The sequence below is a fragment of the Clinocottus analis genome, unplaced genomic scaffold (assembly GCF_023055335.1).
Source record: "Clinocottus analis isolate CAN_PGR_092001 unplaced genomic scaffold, fCliAna1.0.p SCAF_3, whole genome shotgun sequence".
NCBI classification, from domain to species: domain Eukaryota; kingdom Metazoa; phylum Chordata; class Actinopteri; order Perciformes; family Cottidae; genus Clinocottus; species Clinocottus analis.
Window position 1 is genome coordinate 21,655,533 of NW_027176042.1, and position 19,198 is coordinate 21,674,730.

The following is a 19,198-nucleotide window of genomic DNA, read 5'->3' on the forward strand; positions in this document are numbered from 1 at the left end:
TGTTGAATAAACAATAAACATCTCTGTCGTGAAAAGATTAGAACATTTTATTTCATGTTGGAATCAGAATAATTGACATTGTACATAGGATGAATTTGAGAAGTGCATAACAACAAACAGACAGAATACAATAATACAAATATAATAAAAACAAACAGTTCAATAATGGAACACTATCAAGCCCTGAAACCACTTGGAGCTGACATCAGTGAGTCCCTGAGGGTTCAGGGCTTCAGGCTTTATGGTTACATTGGGGCTGGGCCTGAGCCGCATCAGTCCGGGGTAACCACGTGACCAGCGGGTGCCAGATCGTGGACGTACACAAGGAGGCGGGCTTGTTTAAATCCCCTGCTGCACTTGTGCTGCACTTGGACGTCAGCAGCTAATCATCGCTTCATGTCTCTCATCACTCTTTTCTTTTACGGTTTAGTTTGTTTAGTTGAATTTAATAAAATGTGTACACATGTATTTTGTCTTTTCTTATAAATAAGACAAGTACAATACATCCTGATGATGGCGGTAAAGCACCAATTTAAAGCGCCATTAAACCTCAGAGAAGAAGAACGTCCCCCCCCCCCCTGCCTCTCCCTCCCCGCCTCGGATTGGTCGAAGCTGGCTTGTTTTCCCGCCAACGCACTGCATTGTGGGGGATGGTGAGCGGAAGTCCGCCGGGTGGCGTTTCGTGTGTTTGTGTTTGTGTGTGTTTGTGTGTGTGGGGGGGAAAGCTGGATTTTAAAGCTGTGGAGGAAACACACACATTAAATTAGACTTTTAAACCAAGCGACGGCCGGGGCGATGCGGGGAGAGGAGTCGTCCGACTCCGAGTCGGGTCGGATGGAGGAGAGCTCCGTGCGCAGCAGCCTGGACGCGCTGTGTCAGGAGCTTAACATGGACGCGCATACGGCCGCGGAGACCATGGACACCTTCACGGCCATCTGGAACACATACACCCTGGAGGTGAGGAGCATAATGACGGCCCAGTGGACGCGTTATAACGCTGTCGCTACTCTGCGTGTAGCGACAGCTCCACGCAGAGTTGAAGGGTGTCGTCATCGCCTGGCGTTCATCTGTCTGTTGTTCTTTGATCGACATCTGTAAACACCCCACGTCCCTGAACGCAACACTCGTGCTGGCGCTTGTTTACTGTAGAAAGTAACAATACAACTCTTAAGTAGGATTCTGAGGTGCTTTATGGCACTGCGTTCATTTTATGTTTTTAGTTACTTTGCAATAATAATACAAGGTATAATGCACAATCAATACGTGTCAAGGATATCTGTAAACACCGCAGGTTTCCTGAACGCAACACGTGTACCGAAGGTTGTTTACGTCCACCGTTAGAAAGTAGTTCTGAGGTACTTGTACGCCACTTGAATATGTACTTTTACTGCACTCCCGTTTATGTTATTTAGTTACTTCGCAGATACAGATTTATTATAAAAAATGTTTTGACTTGTTATGACCAGTTATTTGTAGTATGTTATGACTTGTTATGATATGTTATTTGTTGTATGTTATGACTTGTTATGACATGTTGTATGTTATGACATGTATGTTCTGACATGGATGTTATGACTTGTTATATGTTATGACATGTGATAACATGTCATAACGTTCATGACTTGCTGTGTCTGCAGGGCGAGGTGGGTCACTGGCTGGCCTGCTCCCTGTACGCTGCCTGCAGGAAGGGCTCCACGCCCACAGTGGGAAAAGGCCTGATGGAGGGGAACTGTGTCTCCCTCACCCGCATCCTAAGGACCGCCAAGCTTAGGTCAGAGCCTGAACGCACCACAAGAACGCTATTATGTACCTTCAGCCAGTACTCCTGTTCACTGAGAGGCTAAACGCACCACTAGATCATGTACCTTCAGCCAGTACTCATGTTTACTGAGAGCCTGAATGCACCACAAGAATGCTATCATGTACCTTCAGCCAGTACTCATGTTCACTAAAAGCCTGAACTCATCATAATGTAACTAGCTCTCCTCCTGTTGGTACCGTTAGTGGCTAATGTTACTAGCTCTCCTCCTGTTGGTTCTGCGTTAGCGGCTAGCGCAACTTGCTCTGCTGTTGGTTCTCTGTTAGCGGCTAACATTACTAGCTCTCCTCCTGTTAGTTCCCTGTTAGCGGCTAACGTAACTAGATCTCCTCTCTCCCCCAGTCTGATCCAGTTCTTCTCCAAGATGAGGAAGTGGGCCGACATGGCTAACCTCCCTCAGGACTTCCGGCTGCGCATGGAGCGGCTGGAGAGGAACTTTGAGGTTTCCACGGTGATCTTTAGGAAGTTTGAGCCCATCTTTATGGACATGTTCCAGAACCCTCAGGGGGGGGGGAAGCCACGGCAGCCCCGCAGCAGGAAGCACAGGTACACACACACACACACACATCCACACATGCATTCTTTATTCCTCCGATGTACATGATTTCCAATCATGTGTGTCTCTCTGTATGTGTGTATCTTTTCCTTTGTGTGTGTGTGTGTGTCCTCTCTGCAGGCGTTTGCCGTGTCACATCAGCGATGTGTTCAAGTTCTGTTGGACTCTGTTTGTCTACACTAAAGGTACCACGTCCTGTTGAATTAACGCTGCAGACCTCCAGTCTGCTGCGAGGTCAAGTCTGACTGTGCGTGTGTATGTAAAGGTAACTTCCGGATGATCGGGGACGACCTGGTGAACTCGTACCACCTGCTGCTCTGCTGTCTGGACCTGGTGTTCGGCAACGCATTGCTGTGCAACAACCGAAAGGACCTCATCAACCCCACCTTCAAAGGTGTGTGTGTCTGTGTGTCTCAACATGGCTTTCTGATTGTAGGACTCTAAATTGTTGTCAGTTCTGTCCATCGAACATTGACATCTTTGTGTGTGTGTGTGTAGGTCTGCCAGCTCTGTCCCTCTCTGACGGCCCTGTGTCCTCGTCTCCTCCGTGTGTGTTGGAGCGGTTGTGTGAGCTGCATGACGGCCTGGTGGTCGAGGCCAAAGGCATTAAGCAGCACTACTTCAGACCCTACATCCAGAAGCTGTTCCACAGACAGGTACACACACACACACACACAGCTGGCCCAGATGTGAGCATTCTGTGTGAGTTTTCATGTGTTTGTTGAGGTAAATGTGTTTGTGTTGTGTGTTTGTTGTGTGCGTGTTGTTCCTCATCAGATCCTGAAGGGCAATGAGGATCATCTGACTGAACTACTGGATCCTCACAGCTTCATTGATAACAAGTAAGAGGTCAGAGGTCACAGGGACTCGTCCTCTGTCTCCTAACCTGTGCTGCAGAATGAAGTTGTATTCAAGTACCTTTCAGAGATGCTGCAGTGTGTAATGGTGTGTGTGTGTGTGCGTTGCGTACAGCAAAGCCATCAACAGGGAGTACGAGGAGTATGTGTTGACGGTGGGAGACTTCGATGAGCGAGTGTTTCTGGGAGCCGACGCCGACGAGGAGATTGGGACTCCCAGGAAAATCATTAAGGAGCCATCAGCCAATCAGACGACGGCTCAGAGCCAACTGCAACAACACGTAGAGAAGGTACACACACGTACACACCCTGCAACAACACGTAGAGAAGGTACACACACTGCAACAACACGTAGACAAGGTACACACACGTACACACACTGCAACAACACGTAGAGAAGGTACACACACATGTACACACACACTGCAACAACACGTACAGAAAGTACACACACATGTACCCACACTGCAACAACACACGGAGAAGGTACACACACGTACACACACTGCAACAACACATAGAGAAGGTACACACACATGTACCCACACTGCAACAACACATAAAGAAGGTACACACACATGTACCCACACTGCAACAACACATAGAGAAGGTACACACATATACTCACATGAATATAACCTCTCTCTGTCTGTCTCTTTCTCTCTCTCCCCTCCTGCAGTCGGGCTCTCTCGCCCCCTCCACCCCTCTGACAGGGCGGGTCTACCTGAAGGAGAAGGACCTGCTCGTCACGCCCGTCTCCTCGGCGACGCAGAGCGTGAGCCGGCTGCAGAGCATGGTGTCGGGTTTGAGGACAGCGCCCAGCGAGCCGCTGCTGCAGGTCTTCAGGTGGGGGGGTTTACTAGGGCCGGCCAGGTCAACGGGTTAACCTGTTGTTCACTGATAAAATACTAATGTTTCTTCTGGTACCTGTTCATATAAAAATAAAACATGTATAAACTATATATGTATGTATGTTAACTTGCGGTTGCGCCAACGTGTCCTGTGCTCTCAGATCGTGCTCCAGAAACCCCTCAGAGGCCATCCTGGGCCGAGTGAAGGCTCTGGGACAGACCTTCAAGGACCACTACACCAAGGACTCAGAAGACATGCCGGGGTCTCACATGGGTAACACACACACACACAAACACAAACACACACGTCTAGGGTCTACAGAAGGCTCCTCCATGTATTTTAACCAGGCTGCTCTTATATAGAGAAAGACAGGTGAAATGTGATTGGATACAAATGCTGTTAAACAGGAGGAAGCCATACAAGATGCCTGCAGGAGCAGAGGAACACATGAAGGAGCTGGGACAAGAGAACATTATAATACATGGAGTGGATTTGTGAAAAACAATTACATCATGAAATAACTATAACTTTGTGTTTAGGCTTTCAGGCTCACCGCTGCCTTTGACTAACTCTTTTCGGTTCTTTGGATCCTCCCCTGTCAGATTCATGAATCCACATTTTGCTTCCAGACTTTGCAGAGAACCGTCTGAAGCTGGCGGAGATCCTCTACTACAAGATCCTGGAGAACGTCCTGCTGCAGGAGAACAAGCGCCTGCAAGGCAAAGACATGAGCGTAAACACCACTCCTCTCTACCTCACCCTTCAACCTCACCCTCTTTATTCTCCTTTACTCACGCGTGTGTGATGCGACGCTACGTAATGTCAAAGGTCACCGGAATACCCTAAAAACACTGTGTGTGTCTCTGTGTCTCTCTTGCTCTCTCTTCCCTCTCTCTCTATAGGTCTTGCTGGAGCAGGATATCTTCCACTGTTCCCTCATGGCTTGCTGTCTGGAGGTGGTGTTGTTCTCCTACAGCTCCCAGAGAACTTTCCCCTGGATCATCAACATTTTCAAGCTGACCCCATTCTACTTCTTCAAGGTCACTCTCTCACACACTCACACACACACACACACACACACACACACACACACACACACACACACCAGTGAAACATCAGATGTTTTTGCTTCTTCTCTCCTCAATTTCTCACCTAAATCGAAAGCTCCGCCTCCATTTACATTCTCATCGTGTGTGTGTGTGATGTGTGTGTGCGCGCGCGTGCAGGTGATCGAGGTGTTCATCCGCTCAGAGGAAGGCCTGTCCCGGGACATGGTGAAGCACCTGAACCTGATTGAGGAGCAGGTGCTGGAGAGCAGAGCGTGGAGCGCAGACTCTGCCCTGTGGAGCGCCTTGCAGGCTGCAGGGAGCAAGGTGCCCACCGTGGAGGAGGTACACACACACACGCACACACTAACCTGCACAAGCTAACCTAGGTACACTACAGTTAACAAACTCAGTGTTAACTTAACATTTATATTTTATGAGTGTTCCTTAAAGACACCTTGACGTCCTCATCAGTAGAAGTATGACGCCTTCTCTTTCTCTCTCCCCCCCAGGTGAACTTCCCCTCCAGTCTGGACTCTGGTGCTGGTTCTAGTTCTGGCGGCGTGGTTCAGTCTCACCTGCCTCTGGTCGCCCTCTCCCCCATCATCCACCCCCGCATCCGGGAGTTCAGGTCGGGCCTGGGCAGCGCTCGTAAAGGTAAGCATAGACTTCTATACAACCAGAGGAGTCGCCCCCTGGTGGTCAGGAGAGAGAATGCATCTCTTTCAAGAACCCTCTCCTGCGTTCCCTGCAGACGTTCCTGCGTCTCCGTTGTCTCTTCATGACCGCTACAGCTCCCCGGCAGCCGGCAGCGCTAAGCGGCGTCTGTTCGGTGACGACCCTCCGGCCCACGGCTCGGCCTTGACGCCCGGCAGTCCGATGATGTCACCGGCCAAGAGGCTGACGTTCGGCTCCGGAAGCACCCTGAGGATTGGAGCGCCGGGCGGCCAGACCACTGTCCTCAGCATACCACTGCAAGGTATGCACACAGACACACACAGGTTTATTATACAGTTACTATAATAAGACGCTCTCCTGTGAGATGTGTTCACCGAATTCACTGCAGATTAAATTAATCTGTGTGTGTGTGTGTGTGTTTGTGTTGGTGTGTGTCTCTCTCCAGGTGCCGCCAGTGACCGCACCATCACTCTGATCCCGGTGCAGCCGTGTGACTCCTCCGGTACAATCACCGCTCAGTTCCTGCTCACGGCCTCGCCGAGCCGCGCCGCCGCGTCCTGTGACCTCCAGACGGGGAGGCCGCGACGCACCGGCTCCCTCGCTCTGTTCTTCAGGAAGGTAGCTCCTCTTCCTCCTCCTCTACCTCTCTGCATAAGTCAGGTTGTGTGTTCTCTAGGTGTTAAAGGAACCATTAAGAGAACCTAATGAGGGAACCTTAATGTTTTTAATGAAGCGTCCAGAAGAGCCGTTGTTCTGAACTCTCTCCAATAGATGGTGCCGGCCCTTTAAATTCCTCCGAAGGAAGCTTTTAAATAAAAAACATAACTTTTGTGTTAAGCATCATTTTCTCATTAAATTCTTATTCATTTATGAATCAAAACATTGCATGTGTGCAGGTGTACCACCTGGCCAGTGTGCGGCTCAGGGATCTCTGTGTGAAGATGGACGTCCCGTCAGAGCTGAGGGGGAAGATCTGGACGTGTTTCGAGCACTCGCTGGTCCACAGCACGGCTCTGATGAAAGACCGGCACCTGGACCAGCTGCTGCTGTGCAGCGTGTACATCATCTCCAAGGTGAGGCCTCGTAGCTCTGGTCCTCCAGGACAGAGAGGGCTCTGGTCCTCCAGCTGCAAGACAGAAACCAGGTTTCACTCCTGTTTCTTCCTCACAGATCACCAAAGAGACTCACAGCTTCCACGACATCATGAAGTGTTATCGCAGCCAACCACAGGCCAGCAGCCATGTGAGAGACACACACAATCTCACTGATTCAAGAACATGAGCATCGTTCTGAAGTTCTTGTACCTTTCCACCAATAAAACATGTGTGTGTGTGTGTGTGTGTGCAGGTGTACCGCAGTGTGTTGCTGCGTCACAGGGAGGCGACTGATGAGAACATGGAGGTGGATCCTGTGTCAGGTGGAGAATGTAAGTGTCCTTTAAGTGGTAAATTAATAAAGTAATCTGATTACTTGGTGACTTGTGCATCTTCCTGACTGGGGTCAGATACTTGGACATCATTTCATGATTAGTTTCTAAATCAACAGCTGCAGAGAAAACCAATCCGGTGCCGGGACGCGCCGACTCTGACCAATCGGGCGAGGAGGAGCGCGGCGACCTCATTCAGTTCTACAACAGCGTCTTCGTCCTGAAGATGAAGAGCTTCGCGCTGCGCTACGCAACCCAGGACCAGCGGGTAGGTCCACTGGGCCCACTGGGTCAGAACCACAGGGACCAGTGCACGGGCACTGACTGACTGTCTGACTGACTGTTTGTTTGTTTGTGTGTGTTTGTGTGTGTTTGTGTCCAGGCGGACGCCCCTCCTCTTTCCCCGTTCCCGGCCGTCCGGGCTCAGCCTCTGTCGCCCCGTCGGGTCTCTCAGAGACACTCGCTGTACGTCTCTCCTCACAAGAACTCAGCCTGCCTCACACACACACCCTTCACCTACCGGATCAACAGCAGTCCCTCTAAGGTACACACACTCAAACACTTTCTCTCACACACACACACACACACACGCACACAGTCTAAAGACCCTTTTCCCCTCAGGAGCTGTCCGACATCAACCGGATGATCCGGCAGGGCAGCGTGAGCAGGAAGCGAGCCTTCACCATGGAGGGCGACGTGATGATGTCATCAGCCTGCGACTCCCCCAGCAAGAGGGCGTGTCCTGAGAACGGCAGCAGCGCCGACGTGCTGCTGAAGCGGCTGCAGGACGTCGTGTCTGAGCGACAGAGTCACTGAAAACCGACAGAAGAAGAAGGAAATCGAGCATGCGACTCGGCCCGCAAGGTCAAACTCTCCCATACGTTGTGACCTGAAGGTCAGAGAAGAGAACCGGAGCAGCAGCTCGCCCTTTGATAGACATCATCATCATCATATGTAAGCACAGCATTATACTCACAGGACTTTAGTTCACACCTAAGATCACCTGAGTGCACCTTTTTTAAAGGTGAAGTAAAGAGTTCAGTTCTTCAGCTGCAACGTGTGAAGGCTCTGAACTCAAAGTGTAAATAGTTTGAACAGGAAGTGCTTTTCTGGAGGTTTTATTCTTCTAACCGTTTTACTGATTCCTTTAACCTGCTCCACACTTCCTGTTTAGCAAGTGTGTAGTATCTACACTTAATGACATTTAATCTGTTATCTGACGCGCTCGGTAGCGTTGCTCGCTAGTGGTCTAGAAGCTTCAATAATGAAAGTAAACCTAAACTGAAAACAAGTCTGCGTTCTTTTGTGAACTCTTCATCCAGAAAAAAATTAAGTGTATTTTCTATTGACAGTCAAAGGTTTTGAACAATAAATTCTACTTTGGGCATTTTGTGTTCATTTTCTTTCTTCATGTCGCTGCAACTTTTTGACAACCGTGAGTACTGGGTTGTGATCTGTTTCCTCAACTTTGACCCGTGTGGCTTAAGTATCGGTGCAGCTGGTTTGTGGGTTTGTCTGTTTCTAACTTCAGCAGCAGAGACGTACAATACGACATTCACGTGAGATATTCCCAAACCCCGTCAGGAGGGATCTCTCTGTGAAAGAGGTCCTCTCACCACCACGATGCCACCACACTCACCCGAGGAGAAGCGACAGAGAAGTGGTCTGACGGCGAGGGAACCCTGCCTCTCCTACACCTCCACAGTGTGCAATCTAGGAAGCTAATGAGCTCGAGAGCGATCAAGCTCGCAGACACTGTTTGAGTAAACACTGAAAACTTAGCACAAAAATAAAAAGTGAGCATAACATTTATTTATTTTTTTACAATCAACACTTGAAATGATGCTGGCACCTGCATCAGCTCGTGAATGTATTTTGGTACATTGACAATCTCGTATGTTTAATGGATGTTCATGACAAATAGTACATGGAGGGACTTAGGACCCAGGGGGATTCAGGTGGGAAAGCAGTGAGTCAGAGCGTTTGTTCTCACATGTGTGTTTAAAAAATATAAGTATCAACTATAAGTTAAGAGCACGAGAGACCAAATAAATTAATAAGTAAAATATGGGTCCATGTGCTGCACTGTAAAATAAATCCTAATCCTGAAGATAAATCTTAATTATATACAAAGCTGTAGTTTACAGACGTTATCTGTGAACTCACAATCCAACATCATTTAAGGATTATGCTAATAACACATTACATTGTTTTCTCATTATTTTGTACAGAATTATTATTTATGAATTGACTGCTTTCTTACATGACATACACATTGATATAAAATAACAATAACTCTCTTGGTCAGATAGACAGGATGTAAAGCCCTGAACACTGAATATCATATTCACATGTTCTTAAAACACTGAGTTTAGAGATTGGACTGTAAACTTGTGTTTATTATCTTTACTAACGTCACAGCAGATGAAATGATTTAATTATGAATAGGCCTAAATATTACAATACATGTAATACAAAGTAATACATTTAGATTCGAACTCGTATAACTATGTACTGTCATACATCCTGTAAAGTGTTTATATGTTTATATCTCTTGTTATTTGTGCTGAATCAATTAATATTTATGTCATAAATATGAATCCCCTCCTACTGATGACGACACTCAGAGACACCAACAGAGAACCACAGGGTGCTACTGCGCATGATCAGCACACACACACACACACACACACACACACACACACACACACACACACACACACGCACACACGCACACACACACACACTCAGGCTCCAGCAGCGGCCGCCGAGCAGCGTCCAGATCCCCGCCGCAGCGTCGCCTCGTCGGGCCCAGGTAGGACGCTTCACGCGCAGAGTATCGCAGGTGATCGATGCCCGCAGTAGGTGATCGATGCCCCGCAGGTGATCGATGCCCGCAGCAGGTCATCGATGTCCCGCAGGTGATGGTCGCTCCCCGCTGTTGGTGCAGCGGGGCGGGGCGTGCAGCTTCCTTTACCCGGGATGAGACGCCGAGCGCCGGGTCGCTCGATGCGCTCGGTCACGGTTGGTATTATCCTCACGCATTGACACGCGCACCGGCACGCGGACAGATGGACGCTAGTGGTCCAGAACGCGCACGCGGACAGATGGAGGCTTGTGGTCCAGGTTTTTTGGGCTGTTTTTTTTTGCGCATCACAAGGTCAGCGGGGAGCCCGTCCTGCTCGCTTGGTGAGCGGGGACCGGGGACAGGAGACCGGGGACCGGGGACAAGGGGTCATGTACCGCGAGGAGGGGACACAAAGGCCGGGTCACGTGACGCTCCGGTGGGTTAGAGGGGCAATCAATGCCGATTCTGATTGATAAGCGGTGAGAAATGCCTGCTCTGCGCATGCGCGAGGTTCACACCCAGAACTCAGAGGTGTGACAGCGACCGAGGGTTCACCTGTCAGATCATCTGTCAATCAGATCGATACATGAATGTGTTTATGGAGACTATCGATTAATGTGTTTGTGTGTGTTTGTTTGTGTTTGTGTTTGTGTGTGTCTGTGTGTGTGTGTGTGTGTGTGTGTGTGTCCGTGTCCGTCTGTCTGTGTGTGTGTGTGTGTGTGTGTGTGTGTGTGTGTGTGTGTGTGTGTGTGTGTCTCAACAGGAAATGACATCATTAATGGCGTTTAGAGGAGGGAATACATAAAGTACTATGGTGTTCAGGTCTATAGGATTTATTATAAACAAGTGTACTTGTGTACTGAAGTAGTAAAAGTACACATTCAGAGGTATTTCTAACAGTACTATTGAGTTTACTTTGGAGTGTTTCATTACAGACATATGACAATATAATATTAATAATATGAAGATATACAAACATATTAAGTGTAATATAATAATACTGACAACATACGCGTCATACAGACTAATATACACAAATGTATAATATGTGTACCTCTGATACTATCAGCCATTGAAGTATAGATCCAGTGTTTTATACATGAAGTCAAGGTTCTGAATATTTCACTGTGTAAATAACTCACTTCATATTTCAGTTTCAAAGAGGCTGTACTTCCATTTGCTCTTCATCAGTGAGGATGAGGAGGAGCGGGCCGGTGGAGGCGTGACGGATGGAGTCCTCTTTCAACGCCGTGGAGCTCCGGGAGCTGCGGGGGGGCGCAGCCTGGCGAGGCCACGCTCCGCCGCCGGCCACAGCGGGCTGCGCCGCCCGCGGGTTCGAGAACGCCTCGTACCAGCAGGACGAGGAGGGCGGCCTCCGCCAGCAGGGAGCGGGGCCGGCTGGAGCTCCGACCCCAACCTGCAGCAGCAAGGTACCGTCTTCTTTTAGTCTTCAGCGTACCCGGCACAAAACCAGCTTTAACTACAAGGTTCAAGTACGCCAAGGTTTAAGTACGCTAAGTTTTAAGTATGCCAAGGTTCAAGTACGCCAAGGTTCAAGTGCGCAAACGTTCAAGTATGCCAACCTTCAAGTACACCAAGGTTTAGGTACACCAAGTACTTCAATTACGCCAAGGTTTTAGTACGCTATGGTTCAAGTATGCCAACCTTCAAGGACGCAAATGTTCAAGTATGCCAACGATTAGATACGCCAATGTTTAAGTACAACAAGATTAAAGTACGCCAACGTAAGTACGCCAAGGTTAACTACGTTTAAGTACACAAAGGTATTAGTAGACCAGTGTTAAAGTATGCAAATGTCTCTACTTTGTTTCTGTGTCCTCTCTGTCTCAGGCGGAGCAGCAGCATCCGGAGTATTCTGCTCGGTCCTACGATGAAGAGGAAGGAGGAGCAGGAGCAGTAGGAGGAGCAACAGGAGGAGCAGGAGCAGGACAGGAGGACGGACAGGACTTCCCAGAGTTCCACCCGTCTGACGAGCGCTCTGCAGACTACGGCTTTGTGTTGGCGCTGGTGTTCCTGGTGAGCGGCATTGTGCTGGTGGTCATCGCCTACACCATCCCTCGAGAGGCCCGAGTGGACCCGGACTCGGTGTCGGCCCGGCAGATGGAGAAGCTGGAGCGGCACTACGCCCGGCTGGGCTCGCACCTGGACAGGTGCATCATCGCGGGCCTGGGCCTGCTCACCCTGGGGGGCATGTTCCTGTCCGTGCTGCTCATGGTGTCAATCTGCCGGGGGGAGATGCACCGGCACCGCCGGGCCGCCTTCCGGCCCAAGAGGACATACGGGTCCATCCACTTGAGGATGAAGCAGCTGGCCACCGGAGAGGCAGGAGGAGGAGGAGGAGGAGGAGGAGAGGACCGGGACAGAGGGCGGGAGTTTTTGGTGGAGCGTGCGGAGACGCGGAATAACTTGCAGCCTGGTCCGAGCCGGGACTCCAAAGCAGAACCAGGTCCCAGCAGTAGTCCTGGTGCTGCTGCTGCTTCGCCCCCCTCCTCTTCCTCTTCGGCCGCTGCTCACTGAGGCAACTGACTTTTCACACCGCCTCTCTGATCAAGGTCAAAAATGCGGACGCAAAGTGGTGCAGAGCTTTCTTGTGTTGACAGGGGAAGCACACGTTGAGCACAAACATCCTGAACGCAGCTTTAACCAACGGAGGCGTTCTCATGAAGGACGCATCGGCCCTCGCAAAGGACGCATCAGCCCTCATGAAGGACGCATCGGCCCTCATGAAGGACGCATCGGCCCTCGTGAAGGACGCATCCTCATGAAAGACGCATTCTCATGAAGGACGCATCCTCGTGAAGCACGCATCCTCATGAAGGACGCATCCTCGTGAAGGACGCATCGGTCCCCATGAAGGACGCCTTTTGTGAGGATGATGCATCCTGGCCGATACGTCATGAAGGACGCATCCTCATGAAGGACGCATCAGAAGGAAGCAAAGAGCACATTCATGAGCAGTTCATGTTATTCAGAGTTTCTCGTCAAAAAGCACACGACGACCTGAAGGTCGGAAGTCATAAATAATATTTAATTATTATGAATATGATGTTTTAATAATTCATTATTATCATAATATTATGACTTAATATGATGTTTCTTTCTAAAAATGTTGCTGCTTTTTATGCTTATAAAAGACATATTCATGTGATTACCTCATGTTGTTTCAGACGTTTTAAAACCTTCCAGCAGCTCGTGTCGTCTTATGAATCCATAAATCCATATTCAACCAAAGTTTGAATGAACCCAACAAACCAGAACGACTCCTGAAACTGGTTGAAACTAGCTGCCAGGCTACATGCTACAAGCTACAAGCTACATGCTACAACCAGTTCAATCTCTGAAAACAGAATCAGATTTCTTCTGAGCTGTTAGTTCTGAACTTTTCATGATTTGTATAATAAATAAATGTTATTAATGTCTTAAAGCCTTAAAAAGTAAAAACATAAACGATGTACACAAATATTATTACTCTGATGTATGAAAATGTACGGTGAGCCAAGGTTAACGTAGACACACACACACGCACACACATAGACGGACAGACAGACACACACAGACTCAGTGAATGTACACATTGGTGAGGTTGCGCAACACCATCAGTTATGTCGGTCACATGGTGTAATAGTCGCCTTGGACACACTATTGTATCAACATGTCTCTCTTTTATTTATTCTCATGTCAGGATGAAATGTCACTGAGGTCACATTGTTCAGCCTTCAAAATAAAAGCGTGAACACTCGTGTAATGAGGAAAGAAGCTGAGAGAAAATGAAACATGAAGTTATGGAGACAAAAGAAAAGAAGTTAATGTGTGTGAGGTGAATCTTCATGTGACCGCGACAGTAAGGTTTAGGATCTGAAGCGTCGCTGCATTACAGGAGCTTCTCTTCGGATACATTTAAAGTAAAGTACAATATTTATAGGATATAATAATAAAAGTGACATTCCCTTTAACCTGTTTCAAGATCAATGTCCACACATTAAACTGTTTATTGTTCTGTCGGTTGTTTGTTGCTTTTCTTCACTTGTTGACAAAATGTCTCCTGCTGCGAAACGGTTTCATAATTATGAATAAAAGATTATTAAAATGCAAACAGTTTTTAATCGTACGCCATGTTTAAAGGATTATATGTATATATATATATATATATATATAAAATCAAATAAAGTTGAATGTAAGAGATTTTTTAATGTTCTCATATCCGAATATTCGCATATGAGAAAAAGATCTACGGTATAGAGGACACACACTGACACACAGTGTAGAGTCAGTAGAGTCAGCAGCAGTAGAGTCAGTAGCAGTAGAGTCAGTAGCAGTAGAGTCAGGAGTAGAGTCAGTAGTCAGGTTCAGGTTCAGTTCAGGTTCAGGCCAGCAGAGGGCGCAGTGTTACTGAGAACAGAGGCTGAAACAAATGACTTCAACAGAAAACATGTGTTTGACTTCTAATGTCTGCACGTTTCCTTTCAGTCAACAGTCTATAAAAACCGTATGAGCAGCAGTGTTGTGGAGCTTTGGGGGTCCAGGGACCCCTCCAGGTCCTCAGAGGGTCTCCCTTCAAAACAACCACTCAATGTCACCGATGGCCCATTTGCTGTGAGATCAGGGAGGTAATGAGCGCTGTAATGCTGAACTTCTCTGGTTTATGAGACCTTCAAACAAGGACACAGGACCCGATGACAGAACCAGGGGCCCAAAGCGACAGGGGCCCAAAGTGACAGGGGCCCCTGGGCCTTCACCATCCAAAAGAGACACAAAGCTACCGGGAAGAGACTCACAATGACCACATAGAGACAAACAAGGTCAACAGAGTGAAATAATGTCAGTGTGAAGACCGTAAACTGTAACAACCTGCAGGTCTGGTTCCAGCAGGGCCACGGATTCCCCTTTTATAGGCAAAGTGCCACAAGTCCTTCGTGACCCAGAGGGTCAGACCATCCACTGGGATAATAATCTATATTTGATTTAATGATCCACATTTTACAACCAGAATAAAAGAACAAACGATGGTTAGCTCAAAATGAAAAAAAAACTCATTTGAAACGAATGTCGAGGCTGTTTGAAGTTAAAGTTCATGCTGATGGTTTTAAAAACATCTGAAGAACAGCTGATCATGTTAAACACACACACACACACACACACACACACACACACACACACACACACACACACACAGAGAGAGAGGATGAGACAGCTGTTGGCCCTTTAGTTCGGTCAGATAGAGAAGCATCAGGGTGGTCATGTGAGCTAACCCTCCGACAGGCAGGTGTGTGTGTGTGTGTGTGTGTGTGTGTGTGTGTGTGTGTGTGTGTGTATGTGTGTGTGTGTGTGTGTGTGTGTGTGTGCATCAAATAATTGTGTGTGTATTCTGGTGAAAGTACTAATACCCAATATAAAAATATGTTGTTACAAGTTACACAGTTTTAAATCAATGAGGTTTCTACAGTAACATGACGTGTGTGAGCACAGCACTCTGAAGTACATGTTGTGTTAGTAAACTATTGAATGCAGGTAGTGTGTTTACAGGTCAGTTTTGATGCTTTTACTTCAGTAAAAGATATAAAAGTACTTCTACCACCTGATACAATATGTGTGTGTGTGTGTGTGTGTGTGTGTGTGTGTGTGTGTGTGTGTGTGAGTGTGTTGACTCTGAAAGCCAACCTGTTTCCTGGCAGGAAGCATTTACCCACCGGGATACAGCAGGAAGGTTAGTGGCACACGCACACACACACACACGTGCACACGCACACACATTTAAGTTTATTAACTCCATATGTTACCATCGACATGTATTTCCTGGATGATCTTACAGTACTTGTGAGGACACTTCAATCATCTTCTTTATTCCATCAAATGTTCAGATTATTTATTCCAACGGAAACGTTGTGTGTGTGCATGCATGCATGCATGCATGCATGCATGCGTGCGTGTATGTGTGTGTGTGTGTGTGTGTGTGGGTGCGTGTGTGTGCGTGTGTGTGTCCTCCCAGAGGTCCTAAGGTTCAGTTCACAGGTTGGCAGGAGGATGTGAAGGTCTGTAAGCTCCACTGCAGGTCAACGGTCATAAAAACACACACACACACACACACACACAAACACACACACATTTATTGAGGTTCCACTAGCACCAGAACAACCTGATAAGGTTCCACTAGCTAACGTGTCCGCTAATCTGTCCGCTGGCTCATGCTGCTCTCTGGTATGACGCCAGGTGTTTCAGACCAGTTTGACTGAAGATATTTGCTGTAAACTCGTAAAAACACTGCGGCACGAGGCGTTCAGGAGCATCGTAAATACTTTCTGCTCTCCAGATGACCTGGGACTCTCTGGGTATCTGGGGTAACTTCCCCTATAAACACACACACACACACACACACACACTCGCACACACACACAAACACACACACACACACACACACACACACACACACACACACACACACACACACACACACACACACACACACACACACACAGGAATGTGGGTCTCTATTTACTTGTCTGTATGTTGCGTGGACAGAAAGCTTCTGGATGATCGATCACATGACACATGGGCCGCCTGGTTGCTGTTGCTACATCCCCAAAGAAATATGTCTGGACAAAAGTGACCAAACTATGCAAGAATAACATCATGTTTTATATGATTATCATACCTATTACTATAATATATTGATACGATGATTAGCGCCTAACAGCTCTCAACTCTGCACACGTTTTACCATCTTTCAGCTTCTTTTGGGGTCACAGACGAGTCATAAACTAACTAGGACACGCCCCAATATGTTAATCAACTAGGACACACCCAGTATGTAAATGAAGTAGGACACACCCCAGTATGTAAATGAACTAGGACACGTCCCTGCATGAAAACTAACTAGGACACACCTCAGTATGTAAATGAGGTAGGACACCCCCCCAATATGTAAATGAACTAGGACACGCCCCAGCATGTAAACTAACTAGGACACGCCCCCAGTATGTAAATTAACTAGGATATGTTAATATAGGATATTTATTTATACAGAGGATCAGTGGTTCTATCATGGTAGCTCCTCCCAGTATAGTAGCACCACCTCCTCGTCTTCCTACTCCTTGTCTTCTTCTTTCTCCTTCCCTTCTTTCTCCTCCTCCTTCTCCTCCTACTGCTCCTTTTCCTCCACCTGGGTATAATCAACCATCATTAGCATTCCTCTCATTCCTCACATGCTCCGTTAGCTTCTGATAATTATCATTCTGGTCAGATTCCTCCTTGAGAGTTTCTCTCAGCAGCTAACATCTACTGATGTCTCCTTGTGTCCTAACGTCAGACTGCTGATGTCTCCTTGTGTCCTAACGTCAGACTGCTGATGTCTCCTGGTGTCCTAATGTCAAGCTACTGATGTCTCCTTGTGTCCTGACGTCAGACTATTGATGTGTCCCTGTGTCATAACCGTCTGGGTGTATGGTTATGACAAAACGCTGTTGTAAGGTTTAATGAAGGTTTTAGTGAAACATTATAATCGCTTAGTCATTTTAAGGAGTTTGCAGAATTATTCAAGCTTAACAATCTTTTTAAATGTAAGGTTTCTTCTCACAAGGGTTACACTACCTTAACAATTTAAATGAATCAAATCAGAACTGTGGATGAGGAGATAGCACAGTTTTAGAAATAAACATAATTCTCTTTTTCGTGAGAAAGGAAAAAAAAGTTGTGGGTTTTTCAGGTTGAAAGAACCGCATTAAACTGGTTTTGAGTCCTGTTCAACAGATCGGTCTTAGTTTGTATAAACGATGAAGCCTTGATGACCACCGACGTTCATCATGGAGTTCCACAAGGTTCTGTGCTTGGACCCATTTTATTCACCTTATATCCTTTAGGCAATATTCTCAGAAAACACTCCATAAACTGTCACTGCTATGCAGATGATACTCAACTATATCTGTCCATCAAGCCATATGAAATCCACCAGGTCGCTAAACTTCAAGTGTGTCCTCAAGACATAAAAACCTGGAAGACCCTCTGGTCTCTCTAGTTGATCCAGAATGCTGCAGCTCGTGTATTAACAAGGACTCGAAAGAGAGATCACATTACTCCTGTATTAGCTGCTCTCCACTGGCTTCCTGTAAGATCAAGAATTACTGTGGAGGTGAAGGGGTTTTAACGTTCGGATGAGTGTTCAGCGCTGGAGGTTAAACTGGATCAGATTCAAGTGCAGAATGGTCGCGTGTACAGGAGCAATATCGTACCGTGGGGGGGCTCACGGCGTGGTCGAGGGGCCCGGCCTCTCCGGGCTCTCGGGTCTCTTTGTGTACTACAGTGGGATAAAGGAGTCTACTGTCCAGACCCGCTCTGCCTCACCACAACCCTCCTCCTGTATGTCAGCGCCTCGGCATCACGGTGATGGACAGGCAGGAGGGGGGTGTGAAGACACGGACCGGGCTTTGTACAGCTCATGAAGGGTTTCACCATATTATTCTAGGAATATAATAATGTAATATACTATCCTATAATATAGGAAAAATTAACCGATAAATTATACAACCTAAGACATTGAGTCAAAGGATGTTAAACACTGGTTTTAAGGAATATGTTGCAGAAAGAAAAGCTGCCTTTCTTTTGATGATTTGACTAAAAAACTTGAAAACAGAAGGAACGATGTAAAGACGGCTTCTCGGAGATGTTCAAGGTGAAGCCCTGAACCCCGGAGGTTTCATTGAACTCTTTATGTAAGAGAGGCCGAGGCTCCGAGGGAAGAATGGAGGTGTGTTCCTCCGATGGGAACCAGAGAATGGGTCCTTTCATGGGGCTCCTCATTCATCAGGACGGAGGAGGAAACGTGGCGGCTCGGCCCCGAGCATCTCAGTTTGAAGTTTCTGCCACATGATAGAGATTAGAGCCCTGAGACCAACGTCTTGTGTTTCTGCCGTCTCCTTCCTCCTCTCTCCCACATGTTTGTCTTGCTAATGAGGAGGAGGAGGAGGAGGAGGAGCAGGAGAAAGAGGAGGCGGAAGAGAGACACATGCCGCTCGGTTTCCTCTAGATTATGAGACACTTGAGGGCTGTGTGATGTCTGGTGGCTGATGAGGGACAAACCTCTGTAAATGTGTTGGGTCCTAATG

The 19,198-nt window shown here is 47.5% G+C and overlaps 2 protein-coding genes across 4 annotated transcripts; both read left to right on the forward strand.

Moving 5' to 3' along the window:
* The first annotated feature begins 658 nt into the window (after window positions 1-658).
* Window positions 659-8,614, forward strand: rbl1 (retinoblastoma-like 1 (p107)). Its single transcript, XM_068594892.1, has 22 exons — window positions 659-957; window positions 1,638-1,771; window positions 2,162-2,365; window positions 2,496-2,560; window positions 2,641-2,769; window positions 2,874-3,031; window positions 3,153-3,217; window positions 3,348-3,522; window positions 3,912-4,078; window positions 4,245-4,357; window positions 4,714-4,817; window positions 4,987-5,124; window positions 5,311-5,475; window positions 5,643-5,787; window positions 5,885-6,109; window positions 6,254-6,426; window positions 6,705-6,881; window positions 6,979-7,050; window positions 7,156-7,234; window positions 7,354-7,502; window positions 7,617-7,778; window positions 7,856-8,614. The coding sequence occupies exons 1-22, from the start codon at window positions 796-798 to the stop codon at window positions 8,048-8,050; spliced, it is 3,156 nt and encodes a 1,051-aa protein (XP_068450993.1). The 5' UTR covers window positions 659-795; the 3' UTR covers window positions 8,051-8,614.
* Window positions 8,615-9,960: 1,346 nt separating this feature from the next.
* Window positions 9,961-14,176, forward strand: tmem74b (transmembrane protein 74B). Of its 3 annotated transcripts, none has more exons than XM_068594537.1 (3): window positions 9,961-10,049; window positions 11,274-11,512; window positions 11,934-14,176. In XM_068594537.1, exons 2-3 carry the CDS (start codon window positions 11,312-11,314, stop codon window positions 12,618-12,620), a joined length of 888 nt encoding a protein of 295 aa, XP_068450638.1. In that variant the 5' UTR covers window positions 9,961-10,049; window positions 11,274-11,311; the 3' UTR covers window positions 12,621-14,176. The 3 variants fall into 3 exon arrangements, with proteins under 3 accessions (XP_068450638.1, XP_068450640.1, XP_068450639.1); XM_068594539.1 differs by having other exon boundaries at window positions 10,018-10,258; XM_068594538.1 differs by lacking the exon at window positions 9,961-10,049 and having other exon boundaries at window positions 10,493-11,512.
* The last annotated feature ends 5,022 nt before the right edge of the window (window positions 14,177-19,198 follow it).